General features: G+C 41.3%; 1 protein-coding gene across 1 annotated transcript in view; it reads right to left on the reverse strand.

Annotated features, from left to right (window-relative positions):
• ACTN2 (actinin alpha 2) overlaps nucleotides 1-1876 on the reverse strand; it is a 64141-nt gene extending 62265 nt beyond the window's left edge. The window contains exon 1 of the mRNA XM_063082707.1: nucleotides 1571-1876. Within this exon, the coding sequence (XP_062938777.1) occupies nucleotides 1571-1696 (126 nt within the window). The 5' untranslated portion in view covers nucleotides 1697-1876. The remainder of the gene's footprint in view (nucleotides 1-1570) is intronic.
• Nucleotides 1877-25023: the final 23147 nt, after the last annotated feature.

Below are 25023 nucleotides of genomic sequence, written 5' to 3' on the forward strand. Positions count from 1 at the left end.
CAACGATCTGTCTAATTCCTTAGCTATTTTACTGTTCCTCATAAGGAAAAAAGTAATTTTTGAAACAAAGACCTGGCACTTGTGTGTGTGTGTGTGTGTGTGTGTGTGTGTGTGTGTGTTTAATCAATGATTGAAATGCTATCATCAAAATTGTGGGGCAAATCTTCTAAAAAAACACTGCTAAAAATTAAAGTCACTTCTTAACTACTTGCTGCTGCTGGTGCACCAGCTTTGTCCAGATGACACGTTAATAATCTTCGGGCCATGAGTTTCCCGCACAATATTTAAAAACTGTAGAAGGTTTGAAATTTAGTTTTTCTTTATAGACTAACCTCTTTATTGCTTCCATTCTCGTGTTGCCAAGAAAGGTAAGGATGCTAGAAGCCTTAAGAAACTAAGGTAGAGTCCGAAAGGTGGCTACATTAGAGCTTTAAAATAATAATAGTAAATAGTATTTTAAGAGAGAGGGATCGACAAGAAAAGAAAAATCCTGATATAAAAATAGTGCTTGGTTACTTGACAGTTATCCAGATATGAGACCTCTCTCCTTCCAGCTCACACTGTTTGCTGGAGAGAAGTGTGGGATGCGTGCGTGTTTCCTCCCATCACTTACCATATAGTATCACACCACTGCCCACAGTGGCAGCTACACAGAGATTCCTAAGCACAGTTACGGTCAACACAGGTTGTCCACTTAACAGCATGCCCTTCGAAGAGAAATCTCCCTTGTCGCACAGGCAGAAAAACAGGTAGCAAAAGCACAGGGTGGCTTTTGCCATGACGCTGCCATGATCAGGTTGGGTTAGCAGGTCTTTGGGGTCATGCCTGACCCAGCCAGGCTCTGCCGCAATCGACGAGGAGGTGGGATTTAGCCTCCTGGTGAGCATTCCCTCTGTGTTTGAGCCAAGAGGATCAAGAAGAAACCTGGCAATGGTGGAATGTTCCACTGGGCCCCAGACAGCGCCAACCAGGATGGGGAGGGAGCTTTTAAAGGCTGGCTGACTCCTCCACCCCTGGGTGCTTACCTCAATGAGCCATAAATAGAGTGTGGAATAATTATTGCTTTATGGATGAATATCTGGTGTTCGGATAGCATCCCTGTCTAAGGAGCTCAAAGCATTTACTAAAGGACTTTCCATGACTCTCTGGCGCTGCCCTGTGAAAATGGGAATGCAGGTGATATTCACTGGGCCTCTCTCATTTAGGAAAAGATAGCATGGGGGGAAATGGACACGAGGGGGCCAGGAGAGTCCAAGTCTGTGGCCAAGGTCACAGATTCAAGGGGCCAGGGGCAAACGAGAGACTAAGGTCCGGTGCAGGTCAGTACTAGAAACACAACACACTCACATCGCACTGCCGTTTCCTGAACATCTTTCGTTCTGTGGCTCGTTACTTAACACTCGTGCGCACACACGACGCCCAGTGTCCTGCCTGTCCCAGGACGTGCTCCCCTCTCTACCGGGGACCCGGGGCTGCGGGGACACGGGACCACACGCCGCCTCCATCGGGAGCCCTGTCGCTCGTCCACACGGACGGCGGGCGGCACGGGGGACCGGGACACCCTGCTGACCTTCCTCTGCTGCTTCTCCCAGGCGGGGTCCAGGAGCAGGTCGCGGTCCCATTCCTCCTCCTGGATCATGTACTCGTCCTCGTCGTAGACATAGTTGTACTGCACGCCGGGCTCGATCTGGTTCATGGCGCTCGGTGGCCGGGGGGGTGCTGCGGCGGGGCTCGGACGGACGCAAGGACGGAGGCACGGCTCGGAGGCGCGGGGCTGGCGGGCGGTGGCGCGGGGCGACCTTCGCGCGGCTACTGTCGTCTCGGCTGCACGCCTGGGCTCTGGGGCTCTGGCCAAGCACCAGCTCGGGGGAGAGCGGCTGCCGCGCGCTTAAGAGCCGCGCCGCGCGTCACGTGACCGTGGCCACGCCCCGACAACGCTCTCCCCCCCGTGGCCCCGCCCCGACCACGCCCCTCCACGCATAGGCCCCGACCCGCCCGACCCCGCCCCCACACCTAGGCCACGCCCCTGGTCACGCCCCTCTTCGCCTCGGCCACGCCCCCGGCCGCGCCCCGAGCCGAGCACGTGCGAGCGGCAGGGCGCGGGCACTTGCGGGCCCGGGACGTCCCCCGGCAGCGCGCACCTTTCACAGTGCGGAGGACTCCCGGCCACTCTGCTCCCGCGACCCCAGGGCTGGAGCCCTGAGCACCCCCAACACATTCAAGTTTTCCAAACATCATTTGCATATATACATCTTCCTTCTATTTCCATATATTCACTGGACCGCTCTTGTCTCTGTGTCCCACTCTCTCCAACACACACATACACAAACACAACCCTAAAGTGTAAAGTGTAAATGCTACACAATCCCCTCTTCTGTCTCTCCCCCCAGTCTCCACCTGGGGAAATCAAGGCAAAGGACTTGGACCAACCATGTTAAAATGCGAGGAACCAAACCAGAGGCAGGAAGGGTCCGCTCTCACCTGCCAGTCATAAATTGAAGAGCTGACAATGCAGGGCAGGGGCCGGCTTGGTGGTACGTTGCCATGTCGCCCGGTGGCGCCGCCTAGCTGTCCCCATCGGCGATGCCCCTGAAGGAAACAAAACGCGGACCCTCAGGACGAGTCGACTGAAATTTTTAAATCAAATATACATGAAGCACCTCCTGCAAACCAGACACTGTATTAGGTGCCAGGCGAGCTGGTAAAGCATCCGCCTCCAATTCAGTTTATATCTGAATAGAATAAAAATTGCCCACAGATGCTACAGGATTGTCTGTGGTTCAGGACCAGTCATTCGTTGACATGTGTTTCAGGCAGAAAGGATGCCTGGATGTGTCACTGTTCCTTGGAGTTCTTACATCACTGACTTTTATTATAGGGGTCTTTCTGCAGAAAGACTTTGACAATTAGCAAATACATTGCATTCACATTTTTTAAACATTCTTACTAGGATGTACATTCCATGAGGAAAGGGATTTTGCCTTGGTCACAGTTGTAATCCCCAGCAACGAGAAGTGTGTCTCGTTCACAGTAGCTGCTCAAATGTATGTTGAAGGAAGAAGTATTCTTAGAAACAGTAACTGAGCCAATTAGCTTGGATTTAAATGTAAAATGCAAAGTTTATATTGTGGATTAAGATTATACTCTCCAAACAAGTTTATCAATAACTGTTAGAACTATTCGGGTTCCAGATGAGATGGAATAGATGGCACCACATTTACAATCCTGCCTGCAACAACTAACATCCGGTCGTAGGGTGGGAGGATGACTATGTGAAACAAACGTTTTCAGTTTTGAAAACATTGATCAGCAGGCAAGGACTGGAGAAAGTTTTCAAGATGCAGTACAGTAAGGGAAACCCATGCATAGCTCAGTGGTCTCCCTATACTGAAGTTCACAGAGACCAAAGCAGCTGGAGTTTGCAAGGCCAAGTACAGGAGAGGAGAGAGCAGCAAAGAGAAAGAATCCTGGAGGTTTGCAGAGGGTCCCCCTGGAACCTAGTCCATGAATGCACGAAAGAAAAATGTTTGAGGCCAAGGAAAGAAGCACTGGAATAGGCTAGAAGGAATGATACCTGGAGCTCATGAAAGACCAAGAATAGTTTCTGTTTCCATCAGCCAGAGTGCAAAACCTCATAACTCACAGAGCATCGGAGTGCTCAGAGGTGGGGAGAAATTAGCTCTGGATTAAATGTTGTGCTGGCGCTGCCTGAAAAAACTCAAGAGCAAGCCCTAAAAGGATCAAATGGTTTCCAAGTAATTTAACCATGTCCCAGAACAAAGCTCAAAGAAGCAGGAAAGGTATAATCCATAATGAGAACAATCAATCAATTAAAGTGACCCCAAATTGACACAGATGATAGAAGTACTAGAAAGAAACATTAAAAGAATAATTATTACTGTGTTCCATATACTCAAGAAGCTGGAGGAGAGATTGAACATGGTCAGAAGAGACACGGAAGATTTTTTTTTTTTTTAAATTTAAAGACCCAAATTGAAGATGTAGAGATGAAAACTACAATGTCTGAGATTAAAAAGACACTAAACGTGTTTAACTACAGAGTAGATACAGCATAAGAAAAGGTGAGTGAACTTGAAGCCATAGCAGTAGAAAAAGCCTCATATGAAACAGAGAGAAAAAAATACTTAAAAAGAACAAAGGATCAGCCAGTGTGAGAAACCTTCAAACAGCCTAATATTTATGTAATCTGAGTCCCTGAAGTAGAACAGAAAAAATATATATATTTAAAGAAGTAAAAATTGAAATGAAGAAATTTGTAAGGAGACTTCCACTTCTGGCCACGATGGAGTAATAGGGATTGGGACCATCCTCTCTCCTGAAACACCTTTAAAAAAAGAAAAGAAACGAAGACAAAATAAATGAAACCTTGAGAGAGTTTCCAGCCTTAAGGCAGGACGAGAGGACTCCCTGAGTTGAGAAGCTGCAGCTGAGAATCAGGAGAACAAGGCAGCTCATATTCCTGAAACAGAGTACCAGAGAGAGAACTCTGGAGCTCTTCAGAGTGTCCCACCTGAGTATTCAGCAGAGTACTGATCAGAGCATGCTTGGGAAGAAAGTAACCAAGGCCCAGGAAAGAACCATCGAAAGGGTTAGAGGGTGGGTGGGTGCAGGTGGGTGCCCGCTCCCTCCAGCAAGACCGGAAAAACTCATAATTCACAGAGCACTGGGTAGAATACTTAGGAAGGTCTTGCCTCAGTAGTGCAGAATAATCAGTCCTAGACGGAGCACTGCTCTGAACTGTCTTAACAAATCATAAAAGTAAGACCCAAAGGATAAAACGGTTTCCAAGTAACTTAACTACACCCCAAAACAAAGATCAAGAAGATTTACACGATTACAAAAATATCCAGCAACCAACAAGGTAAAAATCACAATATTTGGCCAGATGACCAGGCATACAAAGAAGCAGGAAAACCCAGCCCATAATAACAAGAATAGCAATCAATTGAAACAGACCCTGGGCTGACACAGATACAGAGTTAGCAGACAAGGACATTAAAACAGTCACTGCGGCTGTATTCCATATGTTCAGAAACTTAAATGGAGACATGGAAGAGATTTTTTTAAAAGACTCAAAACTTCTAGAGATGAAAATTAAAATGTCTGAGAACACGAATACACTGAATGGCATTTATGGAAGATTAGACACTGCAGAAGAAAATATTAGTGAATTTGAAAGCACAGCAATAGAAACTAGCCAAAAAGAAGCACAGAAAGAAAAAATAATCCAAAAGAATGAAAAGAGCTTCAGTGAGATTGTTGGGGGTGCAATCCACCGCAGGTCCTGCATAAGCCTGCACCTTCTTGCTGGTATGCCAGGAATGCTAGGGCCCTGACAGCACTATGCTCAGGCTACTTCTCAGGGTTATATCTGCAAGGTGCAACCTTGACAGATGAGGTAATACCTGCTCTTAAACAAAGATAGTCTTGCTTTTGCTTGCTGTAAAGTCATGAGCCCGAAGCTCAGTGTTCCTCATCTGTAGTAAGACCCACTGTGTGCAGGCTTCATTATAGGCCCTTTGCATCACCCAGTGGGATGTGGGGATTATGGGGAGCCAGCATGAGCATCAGCACAGATCATACTCAGGGCTATAAAACAACTCTCAACAAATTTAAGAAGATTCAAGTCACACAAAGAGTGCTCTTGGATCACAAGAGAATTAAATCAGAAATCAGTAACAGAAATATCTCTGGAAATCCTCAGATATTTGGAAATTCAATTACACATTTCTAGGTAATCCATAGATCAAAGAAAAACTCAAAAGGGATATTAGAAAATATTTTTAACTGATAATGAAAATATAATATACCAGAAGTTGTGGGATACCACTAAAGGAGTATTTAAAGGGAAATTTATAGAACTAAATACTTATATTAGAAAAGAAAAAGGATCTTATACAATGACCTCAGCTTCCAGGAACAAGAAAAAAGAGCAACAGAAATCCAAAGTAAGTAAAAGAAAAGAAATAATAAAGATCAAAGTAGAAATCAATGAAATTTATAAAACAGACATCCAGTAGATAAAATCTATAAGCCCAAAGCTGGTTCTTTGAGAAAATCAATAAAATTGATATACCTCAAGCAACACTGAGAGAAAAAAAAAAAGAGGAGACACAATTACATATTAAAAATATACTTAAAAAAGAAATTATATACATCAGGAATAAAAGAGGTGACATCACTGCAGATTCCATAGATATCAAAAGAATAATATGTGAATATGGTAAATAACTGTATGCCAATAAATTCAACGATTTAGATAAAATGGACAATTTTCTTTACACAAACTACCAAAGCTTGCTCAAGAGGAAATCAGAAATCTAAATAGCCTTATATCTATTAAAGAAATTTAATGAATTATCTCATTTGATCCACACAGCCACCTGCAAGGGTGATTCCCATTTTACAGATGCGGAAATTGAGCCTGGGAGAGGTTATATCACATGTCCAAGGCCATACAGCTCGAATATGATGTTGATTATTACAAAACCTGTGCATTCAACAGTCATATTTCCTTCTTAATTTTTTTTCTGAACACACTCTCGCTTGTAATATAATGCCTCTAAAATATGATTTCCGTACAACCTTTTCAGAAGGGATTTGTTACTCCCTATGAAAAATTGTAATTATACACCTTGACCCAGCAAGTTTGCTTTTTATCTGTCCTACAGATATGGACAAATGTCCGTGTGTAAGGGCCTGATTAAGGCAGTGGATTAGTCCGTTTCCATTGCTTATAATAAAATTCTTGAAACTGGGTGATTTATAAAGAAAATGAAATTTATTTGCTTACAGTTTCTGAGGCTGGGATGTTCACAGTGCAGGGACCACATCAGGTGAGGGTCTTGGTGGTGACTTTTTGGTGGTACAGGTTGTCACATTGTGAAATGGCAGAGCAGAGAGAGAGAGAGAGACAGACAGACAGACAGACAGACTCTCCTCTTCTTTTAAAGCCCTCAGAGCCACACCCCTGACCACCATTATTAACCCATTCACTACTGCATGGTCCCACAATCCAATCACCTCTTCAAGGCTCCACCTTTCAATGACCATAATAGGATTTCCCATCCTCTTAACAGTCACAGTGGGGGCCAAGATTCTAACACATAAAACTTGGAGGACACAATTCAAGCTTCACAGAGTTTTGGGGGGACATAATTCAATCCAGTACAGGGAATTAAGGAACATCTCTGAATTTTGATGTCCATGTTTCAGAAATGGAAAGGAAACTGCAGAAGTGATTTCTTTAGTGCGAGAAAATTCTGTCCATCTCTAAAATTGTATTGGGAAGAAAACTTTCCAAACTGTTCACATCAGTGAACCATAGAGAAAAGTATGGGTGGGAAGATGGGAGAACTGCTGACATTTATTTCATTCGATTTTGTACTGTTTGTATTTTGACAGTGAGCACATGTTATATTTGTAATAAACAGTAGCCTTTGTTACTCCAGTGCAGAGAATGATACACCTTATCAACAAGTGAACATCACATCTATTAATGCAGTTTAAGTTTGCATTTTATTTTTTCCCCCTCCTACACGGGCTTCTATTAAACTTGCCATCAGTTAAGACACCTACCCAGGTCCTTTTCACAGAACCAGAAAGCAGCGTGGGTAAAATAACAAAAGATAAAATTCAGTCCAATTATTGTTCCTTATTGTTAAGAACAGGCTTACAGCAACAGGAAATCCTTGACATTTTCAACATTCATCTCACATTTTTTTTTTTCTATTGATGATGTTTACAGTTTTCTTGAGTTGCCAGGAGGTTCAGAGCCCCTTAAAAAAGTGAAAAAGTACAGGTGGGTGGTGTGCAGACGTGGCTATTCAACGGTGCTTGGATTTTTTGGGGGGGGGGGTTTGTTTGTTTTTTTGCATAAACATGCATTCATAAACATAATACTTTTCCCTAAGTCTAAAAACAGTGTTAACAGATTCTTGTGAATCCTTTCAGAATTTTTCTATGCATAGTCACACATAAGTATTATTGGTTTAAAAACTTATACAGGATTAAAATGTATGAACTCTTGTGCAACCTCCTTTTTAAAAGTAACACTGTGTCTTGGATATCTTTATCAGTGCAAGCAGATCATTCTTGCTAAGGGCAGCACATCTCAAGAATGTTGATTGAACTTCTCGACCTTTGACCTTTGTGTGTATGTGGGGGAGGGGCAGCAACAGACCTGACCCAGGCATTCCCAGGTCTCCTCCCATGGGCTCAGGTCACCCAGGTTCCAGTCTCATGTCTCTGGTTCCTCCACTCCTTGTTTTATTTATTTTTAAAATTTTATTGATGCATAATAATTGCACATATTTATGAGATACAGTGTGATGTTTCAATACGTGTAATTGGCAGAACTTTCAAAATCCTCTCTTCTTACTAATTTGAAATATACAATATATCGTTGTTAACCTTAGTCACCTCACCGGGTGTGGGAGCACTGGAGCTAATTCCTCCTGCCTACCTGCAACTTCGTACCCATTGACTGGCCTGTCCCCTCCCTCCCTCCACCCCAATCCGATTAAAAAATGGGCAAAAGCTCTGAATTGACATGTCTCAAAAGATGACAGACAAAAGGCCAACAGGTATATGAAAAAGTGCACAGCATCCTTAATCATCACAGAAACACAAATCAAAACCACAGTGTGGTTTCATCTCACCCAGTTAGAATGGCTATTGTCAACAGGACTAAAAATAACAAATGCTGGCAAGGATGTGGAGGAAAGGGGGCTCTTGTAACACTGTTGATGGGAATGTAAATTAGTACAGCCATTATGGAAAACATATGGAGATTCCTCAAAAAATTAGAAATAGAACTACCATAGGATCCAGCAATCCCACTACTGGGTATGTATCCAAAGGAAACAAAATCAGTATGTCGAAGAGATACCTGCACCCCCATGTTTACTGGAGCCCCATTCACAATAGACAAGATATGGAATCAATCTAGGTGTCCATCAATGGATGGGTGGATAAAGAACATGTGGCAGAGTTCTTGTTTTTTAATCCTCTTAGTATCTGCCTCAGTCCTTCGCTCGTTTTCCAGCATTGACTTTGGACTCCAGCCCTCTCACCCAACTTTACTTTCCTTTTTACTCATTTTGGCAAACTTAAACCTCCAGGGAGAAGACCTTCAGGACTCACTCAAGCCAGGTTAGCCCCTTGCATTTCTGTGGGGACTGGAAGCGTGAAGTTTGCCCACTCATAAATACCCATGTGTGCCAACTGTTTTATTCAGGCGATATCTGAGATGTACTTGGTGAATGTGAGTCTGTGTTCTAGGTAGTGAGATTTAATTTGGACTTTTGGAAAATGCAAAGGCTTGAGTGGGTGAGATGTAGGATGTTATAAAATAAAGAGCAGGACACAGAAGAGAAGGAGGGAGTGAGGGATGTGGGCAAAGACTTTGCATACCGTTCTTTGTAATTTTGACTGGAACTTAGACAGTGGTTGGAATAATTCTTTAAAAACATCTTTCATGCCACTGGTATATTTCTGGTTCCTTGGAGTACCGATGTCTGAATTTTGGATGTCAGGACTAGTATGGAATTGCTAATAATAATACCTACCACATGTTGAGGGCCTGATATTTGCCGGGTGTGTGCCAAGTAGTTTGCTAATGTTAGATCTCATCATGCCCAGAATCTAGAACAGTGCCTGGCACATAGCAGTCCATTAAAAATCATTGTGAAATCAATGAGTGACTCAGCCCATAACTAGTAAATGCTGTAGTCAGGATTCAAACATAGACCTATCTGATTTCAAACCTCTTAACCATTTGGTTATACTGCTCCTTCCACAGGCAGTCATCTCAGTCTATCTCGTTTTAGTGTTGATTCTGACCCAAGGTAGTCAACTATCCTCTGACCCAATTCTCGAATTTACTGTAATGATTCTCACCAAGAGACCATAAGGACACCCAAGGCAAAGGAATTTGCCAAACACGTGCATGAGGATCAACTCTTATTCTTGAATGACCCACCTCCCTGGGCCACTGCAATTTAGAAATACTCCTATATAACAAAGGGGGAATTTCTAGAATTTTCTCTGAATCGGCTCTGGCTCAGCAAACAATTTAGACAAGGCAGGTCGAAAAGGGGTGATAGAGTTATACACATCAATATCATTCATTCACTTCTTTACTCAACAAATATTTTTTGAGCATATTCTAAGTACCGAGCACCATGGTAGGTGCTGGTGATTCCAAGAAGAAAGTAAATTGTTCTCACCTTCAGGGAGCTCCCAGGCTAATGAGAGAATCGCACAAAAATGTAATCGCAGTAATGGAAGCTTGTACAAATGCGAGGGGGTACAAAAAGATAGCACTTGGGTCTGACTAGGTAAGACAAGGCAGGCTTTCCAGAGGAGGTGGGGTTGGAGCTGAGATGTGACAGATGAGCGGGAGTTTTCCAGATTCACAAGCTGGGGTCAGTATTTAGGGGAAAGGAATAATACTGGCAAAGGTGCGGAGGTCTGTGAGAGCCCTGGGCACGAAAGTGTAAGCTGAGGTGGTAGGCACACATGGCAGGCAGGAAATAAGATTGGACACGTGGATGGGACAAAGGACAAGCCTCCTAGTGCCACCCAGGACAGTGAAGGTTCATTCTGTAGGTCAGGAGGAGCTCCTGAGGGATTTGCTCAGGCACACGTGATTGGATTATCATGTTAGAAAGATCGTTCCATCAGGAAAGGATAGAGAGGGGGCTAGAAAAGTGACCACGAGGATGGAACAGAGGAAATGGGTAGGAGAGACATTGGGAAGGTGGAAGAAGAGGATATTTTCATGGACTAATGGAGGCAGAGAAAGGAATCTAGGCTTTATCCTGGTTTCCTGTCTTGGCCAATGGGTGGATACACCATAGAGGAAAAGGAGCAGATGAAAGGGTATGGGGGAGTGGGGAAGACGGTGAATTCAGTTTGAGGACATGTTCAATGGTTAGACCCAAGTTGTGGATCTGAGGTGAGAAGAGCATTCTGGTTGGAAGGAGAGATTTGGAGAGCTTGAGCTCTGGTGTAGATGAGATTGCTCACGGGGAATGTGCCACTCAAGTGTGTGTATGTAGATGAGGTTCCATGCTCAGGACAAGCTTTCATTAACAAAGATTAAAAACAGTGATTGTTTGTTCCAATTGTAATCAGGATATATGAATCTATAGAATAAGTCAGAAGTCTAGTTGTTTTTCTTTGGCAGAAAGCCTGACATCTTACTGATCTATTTTCGTCTTCTTTTTATTTATTTTGTATGTGGTGTTGAGTCATAGTTATGCTCTCATTCATCCTTGTTTTCTGAATGTTCATGCAAGTATGTTTGCTTTCTGGAAAATTATAAAATCGTTAGGAGTTTTTATCTCCTTTATCCAAGAGAAAGCTTCAAGAACGTCTTTCAAAGATTACTTACACCATGACTGTCTCTTTCCCAGTCCTTCATAATGGACCCCGAGAGTCTACCCAGAAAAAAGTTAGGAGGTGAAGGAAGTTCAGGAAAACCACCATGGAAGGGTGGTTCATATTCCCTCCTGGGAGATTTGGCAATGATAAAAGAATACGATGATGAGGTTTTGCTGTTGTTGTCTCTTAGTCACAGAAAGTAAGCCAGGTTCCAAATATCTCCTGTAATTTAGTCCTTAAGGCTTAAAATAAGACAAGTGCTGTGAGGCAAAAGGCAATACAATTTTCTCACTCAATAGAGTCCAAGAACCAAAGGGCTTTCTTCTAGCAGTGGACAGGGTTCATTCCCACTTGAAATCTTATTTTAAACACCACTTTGTGCTTGGGTTAATTGCCTTAGGTATAAAGTTCTATCACAGCAGAGGGACCTGCGTCTCCTTCTAGTCTTCTCTAACAGGAGAAATAAAAGAGGTATAACTTTTAGAAAGTATTAGAGATAGAGGAAACTTAGTGATCATTTCCAGCCATTGCATTTTACAGTTAAGGAGACTGAGGCTCAGAACTAAAGGGCCTGCCCAGCTCTAACCACCCCTTATGTCTGGAGACGCAGTGGGCTTGGTGGGAAGGACTTGCATTACAGCCAGGTTTACCCAGGTTCTGGTCCCCCTAGTAATGAGAACTCGGGCATCTTTCCTTACTTCTCTGAACTAGATTTCCATACATGTAGAAAATGAAAAACCTGGTAGAAAATCTCAAATGTCACTCCAAGTCCTGCAAGTGTTTTATTAAGATCAGAGTTAACATCATCTGATCCCTAGTCCAGGACATCTTTAACCATGCTTTACTCCCCTCACACCGTAAGTCTTTGTTTGTTTGGCAAGATCTGCTGAACCCTTGCCACTTCAAAGTCTCTGTCTGCAGACCTGCAGCCTCACCTGAGAACTCTTACAGAACAGAGTCCTGGGTCTCACAAATCAGAATCTGCATTTTTGCCAGATCACTACTGGCTTGTATGCACATTAAAGTTTGAGAAGCACTGTGTTTAAACAGTCTGAGCTGTAGTATTGATCATAAAACCTTCAATTAATTTAACCAGTTAATGCATTTAAACATTAAAGCATATAACTTGGGGGTTGGGGAGGAGATGTAAACAGATTACTTACTGTAAGGATCAAATTTACATCTCACATCAACAGGATTTGAGAATTTAAATTCAAGGCCCGGCTTCTCACACTCATTGCCCACGTAATGCTGGAAAAATTGTTCCGTAACCTTTGGCTTCTCCAGTTATAAAATGTTAATAATTCCTGCCTTGACTACTTCATCAGGGGTGTTATGAGGAGCAAATAAAATAATATGTGCAAAATAACTTTATAAATGTTTAATACCATAGAGAAGCAACTTTTAAGAAAGGGGATAGTCCTGACTCTCTGATAATAGAGCAAAGTACCTTTGAGAAGTTGATAGGATAGATTTTGTTTATGGAGAGAGGTAATTCACTGCATATTACAGGCAATTATGAGATAAATGGAAAGCCTCTTCCATCCTTCATCATTCTCTTGCCTGGGCAGTGTCAAAACTTTTCTAATGGGGCTGCAGGTTGAAAGAAGTTCAATAAAATAAACTAATTAAAAGACTGGATGAAATATTTTAAAACATCTTTATAAATGCATTGATGACCTGGCAACAAAGGAAGAAATACCCAGGAGGCAAAAACTAAGTGAAAATAAGAGAAGTAATACAAACGTCTAAAGCCAGATTTCAACCTTAGGGCATTTGCTAAAACAAAAAGAAAAGAAAAGAAAAAAGGTTGGATTTCATGGCCATGCAGGATGCAAAGCACAAAAGACAAAGCCTAGGGCAGACTGAATAGAGAAATTCTAATATAAGACTCTTCCTCAAAAAACTAAAACCCCAAAGGACTATACAGTCAATGAACAGTGAACTAGAACGACTGGCAGAGGACCAAAAAAGGTGCTTGGCTCTGAGCAAAAGGGAGAAAATTGTTCCCAGATAATTTTGAAATGTAAGCTGGACTTACATTAGTAAGTCCACATTAGTTTGGACTTGTAGTCCAAAATCACACTTCCAAAAATCTCAACCCAAGAGTTTAGTTTAAAATGTTCATCAGAAAGATAAGTGAACTTGAAGATTTAGCAGAAGAAATTAAATATTAAAAACAGAGAGAAAAGAATTAAAAAAACACAAAAACAGAACATCAGTGAGTGATGGAATATCAAGTAGCCTAATACACATGTCACTGGAATCTCTGAAGAATAGTCATTAGAGGAAAGTGCAGAAAGAATATCTGAAGAAATAATGGCTGAAATTTCCCCAAATTTGGTGAAAATCCATAGAGCCAAGATACTCGGTAAACCTGAAGCACAAGAAACATGAGGAAAACTGCATCTGATTGCTCAAAATCAGTGACAAAGAGAAAATATTAAAAGTAGACAAGGGAAAAAAGATGTGTTATACACAGAGAAAAAATAGATAAGGATTACAGCAGATTTCTCTTTGGAAACAATGCAAGTCAAAAGGCAGTAGAGTAACATCTTCAAGTATTGAAAGAATATTGTAAACCAGGAATTCTATGCCCATGAAAATACCTTTCAAAATGAGGGTAAACACTTTTCAGACATACAAAAGCTGAAAGAATTCATCAGCAGTAGTAAATGTTAAAGAAAGTCCTTCAAGCAGAAGGAAAATGATACTAAATAAAAATATGAATCTACACAAAGGAATTAAGAGCACCAGAAATAGTAACGACATGAGTAAATGTATTTTTTCTTAATATTAAAATATCTTTACAAGAGTATTAACAGTTTAAACATAATAACAGTGAAATATGGGGTTCATAACATATGTAAAAGTAAAATATATGGCAACTAGATTACAAAGTTCAGAAAGGGAGAAATGAAAGTATATTATTGCAAGGCTTGTATATTACATATGAAGTAATTTTATAGAACTTAAGTATAGCCTCTTATAAGTTAAGATATATACTGCAAGCCCTATAGCAACGATTAAAATAACAAAACTGGGAGTTAGAGCTAAAACACCAACAAAGGAGATAAAGTGCAAGCATTAAAAATACCCAACTGATCCAAAAGAAGGCAGAAAAAGTAGAAAAGTGAGCAAAAAAATGGATAGAACACACAGAAAACAAAGAAGAAGATGATAGACTTAAACTTAACTATATCAATAATCACATTAGATGTGAGTGGTCTAAACTCCCCACTTAAAAGGCAGAGATTATCAGACTGGATAAAAAAGTGGGACCCAAGTATACACTGCCTTCAAGAAATGCATGTTATATGTAAAGTCACAAAAGGTTAAAAGTAAAAGATGTCAAGAACTAAAGTACCTAAGTTTTTACCCCACTTGCAAGTTGATAATCTAGACTGCTACAGTATTATGGATGCTGGCAGAAGATATGAGCCTCCTGGGTCAGAGACAAAAGGACTTAATTATTCACATAAATAGCAGTAGCCAGAGAATCAGCATCTGTGCACTAGTTTCCTGAGTCTCAAACTCCAGATTGTGTTAATATTAGAAGGATAATCAAGAAATATTATTAAAAACTGTATGTCAAAAAATTTTACAACTTAAACAAAATGAACAAATTCCTTGAAATACAATAGATTACTAAATCTTACTTAAGAAAAAATAGATGTCCTGAATTGCCTGGTTGAAGAAAATGAAATTGTATTTCAAAACTTTCCTACAAAGAACTCTCTAGACTCAGATGGCTTAACTGATTGTTTCTACCAATGACACCAATCCCATACAAACTCTTCCAGAAAATTCTAGAGGAAGTAATACTTTCTAACTCATTCTGTAAGGCCAGCACTACTCTGATGCTAAAATCAAAGTCATTACAAGAAAAGAAAACTATAGAAAAACATCTCACATGAGCTCAGATGCAAAAATTCTAAAATAAATTTTAGAATCAAATTTGCAATTCAAAATCAAATTTGTAAATCAAATACAGTAACATATAAAAAGGAGAATACATAATGAAGAAATAGGGTTTATCCCAAGAATACAAGACTGGTTTGATGTTCAAAAACAATCATGTAATTCACCATACTGAAAAACCAATAAATAACAACCATATAACTATCTTGATGTTGTAGAAAAAGTATTTGACAAAATCCAAAATGTATTCCTGGAAAAACTCTCAGTAAACTGGAAATATAAAGGAACTTTGTCAATTTAGTAAGGAATAAAATTACAGCTAACTTCCTTGATAGCGACATATTGAATCCTTCTGCCTACTAAGGTCAGGAAAAAGGAAAAAATTTCACTCTCACCAAATTTATTCAGTATCCTACTGGAGGCCTTAGCCAGTGTAATAAGGCAAGAAAAATAAATAAAAGTCACCCAGATTGGAAAGAAAGAAGTAAAGTATTCTGATTTACAAATGATTTGATTGTGTTGGAAATCTGACAGAACCACAGAAAAAGCTACTAGAACTAATAAACAAGTTTTATAAAGTTTCAGGATACAAGATTGATGTACAAAAATCTATTGTATTTCTATATACCATCAATGAACAATCAGAAAATGCATGACAACAATCCCATATAATTCAGGAACAGGTGCTTGATATCACAGTAGTCTTAAAGTTCTGGTAATACTAGACAATCAGCAGTTAGCATTTCTACAAGATTTCATTCTTTTTTAAAATTGTGGAAAAATGCACCTAACATAAAATGTACCATTTTAACCATTTTTAAGTGTACAATTCAGTGGCATTAAGTGCATTCACATTGTTGCATAACCATCAACACCATCTTTCTCTGGAACTTTTTCATCTTCCCAAACTCTGTACCCATTAAACAGTATTTCATTCTTAACCCAAACATTGACTGACTGGCTCAGTAGCTCCTGTATGTGTAACAACAGGGTCTCTGCAAACAAGCCCCCTCAAAGTATCCTGCAGTTATTTCTGGACAACTTAAGGAAGAGATTCTCATGTACACACTTACTAGAGTACCTCAAAAAGGTCATGGAAAATACTATTTTCCATGAACTTTTCGAAGTACCCTCATATGTAAAAATTATGAAAATGTAATTTTATGTTTTTTAATTTAACAGACTTTTTTAGAGCAGTTTTAAATTTACAGAACAGTTGAACAGAAAGTGCAGAATTTTTATATACCCCCCTACTTCCATCTCTCTCTGACACTTTCCCCTATTATTAACATCATGCATTGGTGTGGTACATTTGTTACAATTGATGAGCCAATATTGATATTTTAGTATTAACTAAAGTCCATAGTTTACATTAGGGTTTATTCTTGATGTTTTGCATTCTATGGATTTTGAAAATGTATAATGTATGTATCCACTATTACAGTATCATACTGAATAGTTTTAATGCCTTAAAAATCCCCCTGCCATCTCTGTCATCCCTCCATCACTCCCCCTTCCCCTCCAACCCCTGGAAACCACTTATCTTTTTACTGTCCCTACAGTTTTGTCTATTCCAGAATGTCATATGATCAGAATAATACAATATAACAAACAATAAGAATAATAATAGTATGTAGCCTTTGCAAATTGCCTTCTTGCACTTAGCAATATGCCCGTAAGCCACCTCCACGTCTTTTGAGGACCTGGTAGCTTGTTTTTAGCCCTAAATAATTTCCATTGTCTGGATGTACCACAGTTTGTTTACCCATTCACCTACTGATGGACATGTTGATTGCCTCCAAATTTTGTCAGCTGTGAACAAAGCTGCTATAAACTTTCCTGCATACATTTTTAGATAAACATAAATTTTCAACTTATGTGGATAAATACCAAGGACTGGGGTTGCTGGATCATATGGTAGGTGTACGTGTCGTTTTGTAAGAAACTGCCAAACTCTCTTCCGAAGTATTCCCACCAGCAATAAATGAACTTTCCTGTTGCTCCACATCCAGTCCAGCGCTTGGTGCTGTCAGTGTTTTGGATTGCAGCCATTTAATAGGTGTGTAGTGGTATCTCATTATTGTTTTAATTTTCAATCCCTAATGACATACGACGTTGAGCATCTTTTCATATGCTTATTTGCCACCTGTCTATCTTCTTTATTGAGGTGTTTTTGTTCAGATCTTTTGCTCATTTTTTAATTGGGTTGTTTTCTTATTGTTGAATTTTAAGAATTTTTTGTATGTTTTGGATGTAAGTCCTTTCTGAGATATGCATTTTTCAAATATTTTCTCCCAGTCTGTGACTCACCTGAATGAAACTTCTCTTTTTTAAATTATTTATTATATACATATTATTAGTACAAATCGTGATTTTTCTTTATGCCCTTTACCCAATCTGTCCCTTCCCAGAACACCCTCCCAAATGAAAATTCTCTTAACATTGTCTTTCACAGAGCAAAAGTTTTAAAATTTTAATGAAGTCCAACTTATTTTTTTTTTTCTTTCATGGATTGTGCTTTTGTCTTTTTTTTTTACTAAAAGATGACCGGTAAGGGGATCTTGACCCTTGACTTGGTGTTGTCAGCACCACGCTCAGCCAGTGAGCTAACTGGCCATCCCTATATAGGATCCGAACCCATGGCCTTGGTGTTAGCAGCTCCACACTCTCCCGAGTGAGCCATGGGCTGGCCCCTATGGATTGTGCTTTTGGTATTGTATCTAAAAACTAATTACCCATCCCAAGGTCACCTAGATTTTGTTTTATGTTATCTTCTAGAAATTTTACAGGTTTGTGTTTTACATTTAGGTCTAGGATAGGTTGCATTTTCTTTTTTGACTAATGTTTTCCATAATTTCCTAATTTAATTATTGCATCTGTGATATATTCCATTTTGCACTATAAGTTGCACTCAGAAAATTAGGTTTTCCTTTTATTTCCTATCCCACTATGTTTTCCTGCTTCCACAGGTATTTCTTCTATAACAATCCATTTATAACATCTGTGTTGCTTGGACACATGCAGTCACTTCTTTAATCATAAGCAAATCGTGCAAGTAGTAAGTTATCAAAGATTCCTCATTTACAAATGGGAATAACTCAGGCCCTAAAAGAAACTCACTCCATATATATCTAACTCAGTACCTATTACCCAACCCAACTGAGACCACACAGCTGAAAAGCTGTGAAGACTCATAAAATGTCCCTAAAATGGAACATTCAAAGAAAGCATGGTGTTCCAAATGAGCCTGGGCTGGTATCATGCTATTAATGAAGCTGCACCCAGCCTTGGCAGCCTAACACGTATGGTGACAGGTGCAGAGACTACAAATAGCCTTGGCCTAAGAATGGAAAAAATGATAAGCCGGGGCCACAGCTTTCAAAGTGACTTAATGACAGGAACGCAAGAGGCAGACCTGAGGATACAGAATAGCGGATTACAGCCTTCCCAAAGAACCTACAAGTGCGGAGGGTGTGGGCTACCTGCCGCCCTCCTGCTGGACCCTCTGAGACTAGCCATCGTAGGGGCGCTGAGGTCCACAGCACACCATAGTATGTCTCATGAATAGCAGCCTCCTAAAACCCACAAAGCACGCCATCAGTCCTTGTCATCACACCACACAGAGCCACAGTGAATTGCACTTTTCCTGGTTCCTGATGGCTTTTGAGGCTGCTAGACAATGGAGAACAGTTCAGCCCACCTGTTGGCTGTGTCATGTTACCCTAAGGCTGGGTAGAAGGACATAAATAGGACATTTAGGAGCGCTAGGTTTCGGTCTCAGCTCCACTGGTCAACTCATTGAATGCTTCTGGCATTTTGATTCCCTCATCTTTAAAACAGGGATATGAGCTGGCTTTCCTGGGAAGGTGACCGTGAGTAATTAATTCATGAAATAGACCATTTAGTGCCATGTGTTCAGGGGAGTAGCACACTGCACATGAACTCCAGGCCTCACTCTGCCCACCCTGCCCTAATTCCTCATAATAAGGAAATCCTCCTGTGGTTAGGCCACATGATCCTTAAGACGGCTTGTATTCCGAAATCCATCATTTTAGTCATTGCCGGTGGCAGTGCTTGTCAAACTCCAGCATGAGACAGAATCACCTGGAGGGCTTGTTAAAACACAGATTGGGGCCCAAGCCTGCATGTCCCTAACAAGTCCCCAGCAGCTGCTGCTGCGGCTCCTCTGCAGGGGGCCACGGCCTGAGGACCACCAGCTCATGGCAGGTGTGAAAGCTCTGGCCAAAGGAGAGAGAGAGTGAAGGGAGCTATTCATACTTCCGGCATTTCCACGGGTGTGCAAACTGTGCCGTCCCAAGCGCAAGGGTCCTGGGCTTGCTCTAATGCTCTGCCATCACCAACAAGTTGCAATTTTAAATTTTTGAACAGAAGGCCCCTCATTTTCATTTTGCACTGGGTCCCATAAATTATGTAGCTGATCCTGATCATAGCTTTGGTTTTTCAAAGAAACTTTGGATAAATAAGCAAACACCACTTTCGCTTTAGAAAGGCACCTTAAAAATACTAAGAAGCTTCAAACTACTTCTACCCCCAAAGAAACAAGCTCATTTAAAAAGTGTTCTCTTAGTGACCAGCAACTGTCCAGTCTGCTAATCCATCCAACACAGGCTGGTGTGTGTGAGCGGGCCAGCCCAGGCCAACACAGGGCAGAGTGAGGTCCAGTCCCAGCCTTCCTCTCTGAGACCCTGTCCCCCTCCTGGCCCCTCCTCTCCATAGCACACCCAGTGGGCCAGACTGTCCCAGGCAAAAGTGTCTCAACAGGCTCTTCCCAGGAATGTCTGCATTTCAAAATGAGAATACCTCTAGGGAGAAAGCAATATTATTATATAAATAGATGTAGTGGTTGAGGGTCAAGGACTTCACCCTCTGGAGCCATAACTGGCCAAGCACTGTCTACACAGTCTCTGCCTCGCACTGGGCTCCACACAGTCCTACCCCTAAAAGAAGGGTTCTTTCAGGTACCTCACCCAAAAGCACACCCGAAGACTCCAACTACACAGCCCCACAGACTGTGAGCAGAGTCAAGGCAGGGATTCTCACTGACAAGATAAAGACACTGCATCTTTTTTTAGGATGGGATTTCCTCCCTGGACACACCTCTTGGATTCACTTTCCTTTCCGTCAGAGCTGATAATAGCACTTGGGTTTTATATAGTCCTGTGGTTGTGTCAACAGCAAGGGGACGTATACAGCCAAAACCCATTGATTTTGCTTCCCCTGGGATAACTGGCATTTAACTCATTTCAGACAGGCAAGTTTTGCCAAGAGGACATAAGGACTGAGAGATTTAAAGAGCCATTGCCTAAATGCAGAGGTGATCAGATTGACTGAGAAAGATTCTTGATCTCAAAGTGGTAGCTAGGGGTCACGAGGACATGCTCACTGAGAATGGTGTCATTCCACTGGTGTTTGGGATGCCATCTTTTACAAAGGTCATCTGGAATGCTGAGCTGGTCAGCAGACTAAAGATGAAGGGTACTAGTTAGCTTTCCTCGAACACGGAGAAACCACTCTGAAAACCCCAAGAAATTCAACCTCCTTTCTTTTCCACATCATGTCCCCGTGGCTCCACTGTTTGCCTATGGGGAGATTTTGTGCAAATTTGTAAAAGGATTTCCTTCCTCAAGACACTTCGCAGCCATAAGCCAGAAATCTGTCCTCATCGCCATATACATTTCTGATGGCCCTGAAGTGTAAGGTGTTTCTCGGAGTTGTGCCGACACAACTCACGCAGCCTTTAAACAGAGGGCTTCTCTAAGGATCCAAGATCAGAGGGATTGAGGCAGATCTGTCTTTTACCTCCTTGGGGGTAGCAGCTGCAGATCACTGCTAGGAATTAATACCAATTGCATGTTCATCTTGGTATGGCTGTGAAACAAGGATGCAAAAGAACAAAGAATTGCTGGTAATCATGACTTCTATGGTCCATGGTAGCATCCCACTGTCTTCACGAGGGGATCTAATCCATCCCATAATGACTGACCATCCCTAAGAGCAACTTCAATCCCATCCCTTCCATTCAACTCTCTCATCAAAACCAAGACTATCTGACCAAAAGAAAGGATAATTCTATTTAATAGACGTAATATAAAATCACAACTATAAGTATCAATAAAGAAAAAGCAAACAGAAAACTTTTGAAAGCATGAGTTTTCTGTTTTTATTTATTTGCTTAACGGTGACCCATTTTGTCTTTGGTGGATTCAAGTTCTTAAACCAAAACTTTAAATAGAATGATTGGGAAAATACTTCAAAGTTGAGAAAATCCTATTCATTAAATTATCATCTTCTGAACATTATCGAAAACAGTCCCTGTTCTTTGAATTTACCAGCGGCACACCCAAGTTCAGCAGAGAACCATTTCATAAGGAGGTCCTGTGATATTTGTGGGGAATATGAGACACTTTCCAGAAGAAGGTGCCCCAAAATAGAAGTGAAAATCAAAATTCAGTCAAATAAAATCATAAGAGAATTAAATAAAATATGCATCGGTATGCTCACCTGGGGAAAGATTTATCATCCAAACCAACGAGACGTTACTTAGGTTCCACCAAAGTGTTGACGTTTATTCTACAGCACAAGGATAACTGAACGCACCACTCACCTCTGAAACGTTCTGCTTTCCAAAGGCATCTACACATACTAAACACTAATGCAGATTACTTGTACCAAAGCTATCCGTACTCCAGGAGGGGAGATCCAGCCATATGTCAATGCCGTACACTCCTGTCCTAACCATTTTGTCACTCCGAAGTCAGAACTTACTGCATTTCTCACACTAAGAGAGCTGTGAAATGGTGATTTATATAAAAAAATATACATTTTGGTCTTTATCCTCAGTTCCTTGCACAGAGCTGTGAAACCCTTGAAAATTCCTGAGCAATAAAGATGCCAAAGGAATCTTTTGTTCCAGTTCCTAACACAGAGCTCCTCATTCCTTGGAATTTCTTAAGTGATAGGAGTGTCTTTTGTTTTAATGAGGTGACACTTGGTAGACTCCTGAATGGGGACTGGTCACCGGAAAGACCAAGCCATGATTAGAGCTTGGAACTCTCAGCTCCAGCCCACCCACATCATCCAGGACAAACAGAGGAGCTGGAGATTAAGGTAAGGATCAATCATCCCTATGCGATGGAGCCCCTGTAAAAATTCCTGAACTGTGGGGTTTGGAGAGCTTCTCAGTTGGTAAAAACATGGAGGTTCTGGAGGGCGGTGTGCCTGGAGAGGGCACGAAAACGCCGGTTCCCTTTTCCCATACCTCTCTCCCATACCTTCTCCCTGTGCCTCTCTGAGGATGTTCCTGAGTTTCATCCTTTAAATAAACTGGAAATCTGGTGAGTAAACCATTTTCCTGACTTCTGTGAGCCACTCTAGCAAATGACCAAACCCAAGAGGGGGTCATGGGAACCCTCAATTTATAGCTGAATAGTCACAAGTACAGGTCATAGCCTGAGACTTGCAACTGGCATCTGAACTGGGGGCAGTCTTGTGGGACCGAGCCCTCAACCTGTGGGTTCTGTGCTAACCCCAGTTAGTGTCTGAATTAAATTGCATGACCCCCAGTGGGCATCTGCAGAAAATTGGAGAATTTCTGGGTATCCCACATTTTTGGTGACAAGAGTATTCGTCAGAGTACAGAGAAACAGTGTTTTTTTCCACAGGTGCTTATGCTCCAACAGGTGCCAAGGTCAAAGTTAGGCCTTTGCACACAGAGGGTAGGATGGCCTACATCACTGCCAGAGTGAGAATTCTCACCAACTGTGTCTATTGGCAAAATGGCCATGCTAAATTCAGATCAAAGGCCATATGTGCTATTTTCAAAAGAATTGAAATAAGAATCTAAATCCCAAAATCACATTGCTTTGGTGGTCATCTCTTCATTGGCTGTTAGGGACTAAATAAAAATGTAATTTCTTAATCTCTTTGACACCAATGGTAATTGATATCTGAAAACATGTCTTTCTTCTTTGTGTAACTTATTAGAATGATGTTTTAAAGTATTAGGGAGCCAGCTTGCTATCTCATGGTTTCGCCTGTTGATTTTATACCGCTCTTACATTCAGACCCAAAGGGTTAGCTCAGGCTGCTTGAGGAATGTCAGGCCCATTCCACCACGTGGTCTCTGTGCCAACCAATTTCTGTCCTCCTCTGTATCCACTAAGCCAAAAGGAGAAAAGCAATATCTTGCACACAGCTTTTCAGGAGATGATTATTTCATCCTAACACATCGCGGGACTTGACATGAGAATTACTATTCTATATTTCCACGTGAAAGAACAGCTAATGATTGCTTTGTTTTGTTTTCAGAAACAAGCATCAAAAATCTGGTTGCAACACTGAGAAAGGAAGGGAGAAAAAGAAGCTAGAGAAAATGCAGCATGAAAGATACTTGTTCACCATCCTCATAAGCCACAGTCATTTATGGATAAGGAGACCAGGTAAGTTATTGTTCAGTCTGGGATATGTCACCTGAAAGGAAGGGGACACTGTTAATAGTGATGTTGGGGGTGACTATCCTGTTCCTTGCACACTCCTTAAATACAGGAAATGTGTTACAGGCTGAAAATATGGAGAGGCCGAAAATATTGTCTCCCTCTAATGCAAAAATTTAGTTGAGGAAAGAAGCTATTTAGAAAAAAAAAAAAACTGATCAAGAGGCAGCTAAGTTTAGAGGTACGTTGACAATAACCAGGTGATTGTCACAGGCTGAGAAAGGTTTCATGAAGTCTAGCCTGGTCTGCGTTTTTATTAGCCAACAAATCTTACAATTGCAGTTTTTTGTCTTGGTTTGGTTTTTTGCTGCTGGTGGGTGCAGGGATCCAAACCCTTGACTTGGGTATTGCCAGCACCGTGCTCTAACCAACTGAGCTCACGGGCCAGCCCAGGTCTTACAATTGTACTTTTATTTACACTTCTCTAAACATCTTCAGTCATAGCTCGTTTGCTCCTCATGGCACCCTGGAGAGGCTGGCGAGGTGAACACCACTATGTTTATCGCACAGGTAAATCAGCAAAACCCAAGGAGATGGATTCACCAGCCAACATCACTGCAAGCGAAGGCCAGATGAAGGACAAGTCAGGTGTTCTACTTTTGTCTCAGTGTTCCCCATTGGTACAAGGCAATCCCCGGACTGCCACGAGTATGACTAGAGTGATGTGAACAAAACTTACAAGCTTGGCTAGAATACAACTCAAGTAGATAATGGGAGATCATATTAAAACCCCAGTTTGGGTAGGGGTGAGATTATGAACACTCTTGACTGCTTGGCAAAAACTGTTGAATGTGGGCTCCTGAAAAATGTGGGCCAAAGGCACGATGTACACAAAGTCACGTCATAGGAAGACGCTAGAAACAGACAAGGCCGTAGAACTCCAGCGGGTAGTGTTGTAGGTTGGAATTAAGATGGCAGAGCTTGAAGCAGAAGGGACATTGTGACTCCTTTGATGTGAGAAGGGATGAAAGATGAACCTGTGTTACTATAAGAGTAGTATTAACAAAATAAGGAAGCTTAGAAGAGCTGCTTGACAGTATGTCTTTGTGGTCTTTCTATACTGGAACATACAGAAATACTGCTTTCTTTTTAATTACATAGTATTCTATAGTATAGTTGTACCAAACCTTATTTAGCGTGATTCAATCTTGATCTTGCTTACCCTTCTGTCAACCTTTAC

The sequence above is a fragment of the Cynocephalus volans genome, chromosome 18 (genome assembly GCF_027409185.1).
Source record: "Cynocephalus volans isolate mCynVol1 chromosome 18, mCynVol1.pri, whole genome shotgun sequence".
NCBI lineage: Eukaryota > Metazoa > Chordata > Mammalia > Dermoptera > Cynocephalidae > Cynocephalus > Cynocephalus volans.